The 7,482-nt window shown below is 56.4% G+C and overlaps 1 protein-coding gene across 1 annotated transcript; it reads left to right on the forward strand.

Moving 5' to 3' along the window:
* The first annotated feature begins 1,012 nt into the window (after positions 1-1,012).
* Positions 1,013-2,356, forward strand: LOC101635325 (melanoma-associated antigen 10-like). The gene has a single exon (XM_004685979.1). The coding sequence runs from the start codon at positions 1,013-1,015 to the stop codon at positions 2,354-2,356; it is 1,344 nt and encodes a 447-aa protein (XP_004686036.1).
* Positions 2,357-7,482: the final 5,126 nt, after the last annotated feature.

Raw genomic sequence — 7,482 nt, forward strand, 5'->3', positions numbered from 1 at the left:
GTGTCTTGCAGGGCAAGCCCTTCGAGGAGGGTCCCTGCCTGGGACCACGGTGAGCACGGGTGTGCTATCCAGAGCGGTGCTCCAGCCAGCCCTTCCTGTCCTTCCTCGGCACTTGTGGCCTGTGGGGTCTCCTCGGATTTCTGTCCTCTCCCCCAGGGCTGTGTGGTCTTGTTCTGAGAGCTTCGCTTTAGGCCAGCAGAGGGTAAGGGCCCCAGCCCCGCCAGGAAATTTGAGGACCTACGCGTAGAGGCCACTGCCCACCCCAGAGCACACCCCTTCTGTCAACACTGGCACCCAGGGCTGTGCTTGTCTGGACCCTGATGTACCCCGGCTTTCCCGCTACAGGGACTCCAGGAACCCGGGGGTGAAGTCCTTGCCTCACCTTGCAGGCACGCGCCGTCAGGTCACAGATCACAGGAAGCACCGGCAGCACCAGGAGTCAAGGTGAGGTGTCTGCCCTGAGTGGGGCTTGCCCAACACCTGGACAGAGGGGCTCCGTAGCACCCGACCCCAGCCTGCCCCCGTCAGCCCCAGGTCCTCGCACTGTGGAGGACATGGGTTCATGTCATGTGGAAGGAGGGCAGCAGGTGAGGCCTGGGAGCCCCCTAACCAGGAGCCTGCCAGTCGGCTTTGTCTGGCCGCCAGGCAAATGCTTTCCAGCATAGGCCGCTCACCCTGTGTGTCCCCAGGCCCGTGGGTCCCACTGGCCACTTCCTGTCCACACTGCTGCCAAATGATTTTGTCACAGCATGCACTCTTAGTCGTTAGCGCTGCGTGCTTGAGTAGGGCCTTCAGTCTGAAAGGGAGACACACAGGGCCGTGAGTGCACAGGTTCCTGAGACCAGGAGGAAGAAGCCACCTCCCTCTGGCTTTTCCTGCCCCTCCTCTCGCTCCTCCTTCTCCCCCTCATCCTTGTCCTCCTCTTCCTGTTCCTGCTGTTTTGTGACCCCAGGCGCCCTGAACGAGGCTTCTGTGGCTGCCAAGCCCTCTCAGTCCACTTCTTCCTCCAGCCATGGCTGCCACTCCCCCGGTCAAATCAGACCCAGACTCCAGCACCCAAAAGGAGGAGCCCAGCACCTTGGAGCCAGACAGCAGGTCCTGGCCTAAAGATGCCATAGATGACAAGGTGGGAGACCTGGTGGACTTCCTACTCCTGAAGTTCCGCACGAAGGAGCCGACCACCAAGGCTGAGATGCTGAGCAGCGTCATCAAGAGTGACCAGGAGTACTTCCCCGAGATCCTCAGCCAAGCGTGCGAGTGCATGCAGCTGGTCTTCGGCCTTGATGTGGAGAAGGCAGAGCCCGGCGGCGACTCCTATGTCCTGAACAACACCCTGGGCCTCACCCGCAACGGGATGCTGGGCCCCGAGCAGACCTTGCCCAAGACGGGCCTGCTGGTCAACATCCTGGGTGTGATCTTCATGGATGGCAACAGCGCCCCTGAGGAAGACATCTGGGAGGTACTGGGGGCTGTGGGGGTGTATGCTGGGATAGAGCACTTCATCTATGGGGAGCCCAGGAAGCTCCTCACTGAAGTGTGGGTACAGGAGCAGTACCTGGAGTACCGGCAGGTGGCCGGCAGTGATCCCCCCCGTTACGAGTTCCTGTGGGGTCCCCGGACCCACGCCGAGACCAGCAAGATGAAAGTCCTTGAGTTTTTGGCCAAGATCAATGAGACTGTCCCTAGTGCCTTTCCTATCTGGTACGAGGAGGCCTTGAGAGAGGAGAGAGAGAAATCCGGAACAGGGGAAGGGGCTGGTGACGGCGAGGGGGCTGTGGCAGGAGAGGAGGCTGGGGCTGACGAGGGGGCCAGCGAGGGGGCCAGGGAAGCCGTGGAGGCCTGGGCCAGCGTGGGGGCCTGGGCCAGCGAGGGGTCCTGGGCCGGTGTGGAGGCCTGGGTCAGCGAGGTGGCCGGGGCAGGCGTGGAGGCCAGGGCTGGTGAGGGGGCCGGCGAGGGGGCTGGGGCTGACGAGGGGGCTGGGGCAGGTGAGGGGGCCGGGGCACGTATGGAGGCCTGGGCTGGTGAGGGGCCCAGCGAGGGGACTGGGGAAGGCGAGGAGGCTGGGATAGGCGAGGAGGCCGGGGCAGGCGAGGAGGCTGGGGCAGGCGAGGAGGCTGGGGCAGGCGAAGGGGCCAGGGCAGGCGAGGGGGCCGGTGCAGACGAGGAGGCCGGGGCAGGTGAGAGGGCCGGGGCAGGCGTGGAGGCCAGGATAGGCGAGGAGGCCGGGGCAGGAGAGGAGGCCGGGGCAGGCGAGGGGGCCGGGGCAGGTGGCCAAGCTGAGCCAGCCGGGGATCCAGGGCTGGAGCCTGTTTTGGCACCACAACCAGCAGCTTCTCTGGCCCCCGGTGACATCTGAGGCCCAAGTTTCGCTCTGTGCTTGAGGAGAGCAACCTTTCTTCTAGACCGAGGGGCAGCAGCAGACCTCGGGACACCGCGCCTTTGTGATGTGCTCATTTTCCTCCCTTTTGCTGTTTCAAATATTCTGATCACACAAGGTTAATGAGTGAGTTCTGAGTTTGCAGATGACATTGTCACAGATGTTTACTCAGTCTAAGGAGGGAGCTTCTTGCTGTTTCGTAAAACAAGTCTGGAAATTGTCCATCTCATTTTGTGATCTGCAGCAAGAGAACATGGCCTTGGAATAGACGGCAGTGAATCAAAGGGTCGACAAATAAAGCTTAATGCAGGAAATTATTAGTTCTTGCCTTTCTTATCCTGTTTCACGCTCTGCAAAATGAAGTGATCTGTACCTGGATGCGCTTGATTTATTAAAAATATATAAGAAATTAAATCTTAATAAACAAGACCCCTGCTCACCGAGTCGTTTATTCCCCAGTCCTTGCTGAGGCCGGGGCTGCAGGCGGCCGTGTCAGCCACGGGGAGCAGTACTTTGGAAGATGGAGAGACGCCTCCCCATCGCAAGTGCCGAGGCCCGTGAGGGATGAGCAGGGGCGCCCAGAAAACACTCCTGTGCCAACACCCTGCCGCAGGGTAATCTGGGGGGCTAGGACTACAGCCCCGTCTGGAGGGACTGAGGATGATGAAGGGGGCTGGTGGCCTGGAGGGACTGAGGATGATGAAGGGGGCTGGTGGCCACGGCCGGCCTCTTGGCGTGTCTAGGGGGCAGTAATGCCAGCAGTGGAAAACGGTGCTTAGTAGTTGTTTCCTGAACGCTGGGTAGACCAGAGCAGAGTGCGCAGGGCGGAAGGCGTGGCCACCTTCGGGTTCTGTCCGCCGTGTGCGTGGCTTCTGGGCAAAATCAGCTCCTTTGTGGGGGGCCCTGGGGCCTCTGGCCCGGCACTGCTTTCCTGGCTGTGGAAGCCCACTGTGTGAACGGACTTTGAATTCGAGGATCTGGAGTGATTTGGACACTGTAAGCCAGGGCTACACTTTCGGTGGCGTGGACTGAACGGAAATGGTGGTGAGGGCCAAGGATAGTGTCCTTTTGTGAATTTAAAATTGTTGTTTTCTTCAGTAATGATCTTCACGTTCTCCTATGTACACAGCAACGGAAAGGTGCCATTTCTGTCTGCCATGCAACAGGGGAGCTAGCCATATTGACCGTAAAGCAGAGCTAGTTCTAGGAATTTCCAAAAGCAGAAAGCTCCTGGAACAGGCTTCCCACAGGGAGCGAGCAGAGCCGACAGCGCGTGTACTCTCCAGCGGCCTTGTCCTCTCACAGCCGACACGCGGCAGGATTGTTGCTAATGGGTTCTGTCCTTCGGCCCCGAGTTGGTCGAAAACTAGTTATCGATTTATACCCCCTTCTAGCAGGCTGCTTGCCATTAAGCAGAAAAAGCAATTCTATTCGTGGCACATCGTGGTTTGACACCACCTCCCAGGCCTGGCTGGGATGACACCTGCATTACCGCCTCCTGCTCTTTTAAATGGCTTACAATTAATTTTTCTGGAGGTGCTGCTGGTTTTCAATGCGGCGTGTGTTTTAGGGGTGCGGGTTCACACCTCCTCAGTGTCTGCCCCACACCCCCCCACCAGCGACCGTCACGCCCTGTGCGCTCAACCCCCCTCCCCGCTGGGTGCCTCAGGTCTGCTCTCAGGGCCCAGAGTGTGTTCTGGCTTTGTGCTGTCGGTTCCTTCCCTCGTTTCTTGGCGCTCAGCCCTGGACACCGCCGGGCGTCTGTCCTGACCGGCTCCTTCACTTTGCCTCAGATCCATGCACGTTGGCTGCTTTCACCTTGTGTCCTGGGGTGCACTCATGCCCCGTCTTCCTGCACACTCGCCTGCCCTGGACGCCTGTTTCAGGCGGAGGAGTAGGCACCCCGAGGCGCTGGCCAACCACATGGCTTCAGGCTGTTGATGAGGAGCTGAGGAGCGAGCTCGCCTGGCCAGGCGGACGCCACCCACACAGCCCAGCCACTTGCTCAGGCCACACTCCTCACTCGCCCTCGGGAAGAGAAAAAGGAACGTTCCTTAGAAAGCACCAGCTGGATGTAGACACAAACAAATGGACCCCAAGGCCACTGGCTGCGTGTGGGGCCTACGCGGCCTTGGAACTTTCAGTTCGGCCCATGACGGCAGCGCCGGCGAGGATGAGCGCTCTCCCTGTCCTCATGGTGGTGAGGCTTTTGTAAGTGTTTCCCTGCACAGCAGTAGCACGCCGATCCCAGCTGCGAAAATTGGAAAACATCACTCGGCCCTGATTTCCCCTTTTCAGACTCAGTCCACACTTCAGCCCCTTGCCCAGAGATTCACAGCCCAGATGTTAGTTTACCTCGGACGCTTTTCATGGATATACTATTACCTGTATTAGTTTTATTCAACACATAGGAGGGGTGTAAGCAACTCGTGCCCTCACTTAATAAAGCAGACACAGCATCTGCAGGGGGAGCATGCGGGCACCCCACCTGGCAAGCTGGCCCCCCAAATGCCCATGTGTGTATGTGCATTAACGAGCCGAGTTTTAGTGGTGGGTACACACATTGATTTCCACTTGTCCTGTGAGTATTAAAACGAAATCCACATATTTAAACTCGCCATTAGTGCTTACAAGGAAATGTTTTCTAATAAGACACCCTTGCTAGTGGGCATGAGGCGACACTGAGTATGAATATATGTATTTCTGAATACATATTTCTGAAATTTTATTTCAAAATGCTATACCAATTCATAGTCTCATAAAAATCACAAATGACTTCCAATTCTGAGATGTTGAAACCTTTCCGTTTGACGCTGAGAAGCAAGGACTCGGTCAGGGGCCGGGCCGGGCAGCAGGCAGCAGGCCCCAGCCCCTCAGGGGCCTCAGGAGGCTGGAGGGGGGAGCTCTGCCAGAGCCGGAGAGGCCCAGTGCAAAGCCGGGCGGGAGCCCTGCCAGCTGGACTGATGACCCCCCCAGAGCGGAGGGAGGGAGGGGGAGCCCCCGTGAGGGTGGGCTGGGGCTGTGTGAGAGGGGGGCACCTGAGGACCCACAGCTGAGCCAGGCCAGGGGCCCCGGGGCGGGGGGGGGCCCTGGGAGGCGCCAGGGGTGTGGGGGGCCAGGGCCTCTCCGGGACAGGGGAGGGGCTGGGTGCGGCCTGGCTGGGTCTGGCAAACGGTGCCAACGGCCTCCGTCCAGTCCTGGACCCCCGGGACAGGCGTCCTGTGGTGGGGGCGGGGACTGGCCAAGGTGGGGACCCAGCAGGTGAGCGGGACCCCGGAGGGGCCGGGTGCCTGCTGCGTGGCGGGCTGTCCCGTTCAGAGAGCGAACCCGCCTCCTCCCACCCCGGTGGGCCGGGGCCGGGGGAGGGCGGGCTCCGTGACACTGCCTCCCAGGGCCCAGGGAATTCTGCAGTGAGGTTTCGTGAGCGGTGGTCACGGGGTTTTCCCCGGGGGGCAGAAGGCGCAGGCAGGGGCAGGCCGCACCGCTCAAGGGGTAACTTCTAGTCATTTCATTTATTCATCCAACAAACATGTGTTGGACATATGTGGAGGAAAACAGCAAGTAAGCAAAGCAAAGGAACATGATCCAGCACTCAGTTCAGGGTTTGGGTGTGAGGATGGCAGAGTGTGAGGACTGTAGGAAGACAGAAGCTATGAGATGGTGGGGAGAGGCCCCAGCGACCTCGAGCTGTGTGTGAAAATAGAATTTATTCACTAATGTGCGCGCTTTCAGTGTTTCCCACCCCTCTGAAAGGTGTATGAATTGCTTTCACAACTCTAAAATATTGAAATGTGATTTAGACAACCCAAAGCAAACATGCATTCTCTACATGGCCTGTTTCCACATTTATCAAACTCTCGTTGATCTGTTCAGCTCTGTTCACAATCTGGCATGATTAAGGTTGCACAGCTAGAAAGACAGGCGAAGCGGAGAGTGACAGACAGAAACGTTGAAACTTTGACATTGAAACGTTGATTCGTCACTTCTTCGACACTTTCAAATACAATACCACACAGATAAGGATCCACTTGGTTTATGCAGACCCTCCACAGAAAGCAATAACCAATATTTTAAAAGGAAATTTGTATTACTTTTAAAACATATTCCATGTGATATAATTAGACACAATATTTATATAAAGAACTGTGGGTCAGCCACCTTGGCAGGAGGGATTACAGTGATTACATGCATGACTACAAATGTTATTTATATGTCCTTTTCCACATTTATAATGAGAAAAGTGATTTGTAAAAAATGTGCTTTGTTCAAAATGGCCATTAATTTGCCTGAAAACACACTTTTATGTAAACACTTGGTTTTCACAAAGAAATGCAAAATTTCATCAAAATAACCTGCAAATTCCTTCACAGTTCTACAACAGATCTCTTGGACAGTTAGCGCAAAGTAGATACCACGTCAAGAAACTGCAGCTCAGGACTTGACTAACCTCTCCTGTGCTGTCGCCAGCGCGCCTGCTTCCTGGCTGCAGGCCTCGGCATCCGCCTGCCACCCTGCACGGTCTTGGGTCTTCCAGGCAGACCGGGGTCTGCGTTGCTTTTGTGCCTTGCGAGGCTCCTCAGCACCAAAAACTTCTTCAAAAAAATTTTTTTTTTGCCTTTTTAAGAGAACTGCACACGAGGAGGAGTCCCTGCAGACACTCGGTTCATTCTTAATAAATTAAATCCCCCTGCGTTTTACCAGTTTGGGGGTCGGAAAGCGTTTCTATGATTTTCACTTAAAATGTATGCACATAATTGATCTCTTTACAGTGACAAAATCTTACAAGATTTTAATTTTTCTCAATGTAGAATATCAATGCACATGCTCAAAATGAAAGCGGCAAATTCTAGTTTCTTTGCTAATACCTTTTTCTCGCCAACTCTAGTTTCTATTAGCCACCATCGTATCCTTACAGAATGAGGAAGAGCCCTCTGTGCATGGTTGCACTTTGCTTCCCCAGATGCTCTTGCTGTGCAGGTACCAGACCGCCCTGAACTCTGCCCTTCCGAACAAGCCTGCGGAGTCGCCTCAGGCCACAGGTGCGTCCCAGTTGGGTGACTGGCAGCTGTGTCCACGCAGTCCACTCCTTGTTGCTGAGTGGTGTC

Source organism: Condylura cristata, unplaced genomic scaffold (assembly GCF_000260355.1).
Source record: "Condylura cristata isolate star-nosed mole 26May11 unplaced genomic scaffold, ConCri1.0 scaffold00019, whole genome shotgun sequence".
Classification (NCBI taxonomy): Eukaryota; Metazoa; Chordata; class Mammalia; order Eulipotyphla; family Talpidae; genus Condylura; species Condylura cristata.

Bases quoted from the DNA above. Each gene is read 5' to 3' on its own strand.
- LOC101635325 (XM_004685979.1), top strand. From the start codon at position 1,013: ATGGCTGCCACTCCCCCGGTCAAATCAGACCCAGACTCCAGCACCCAA.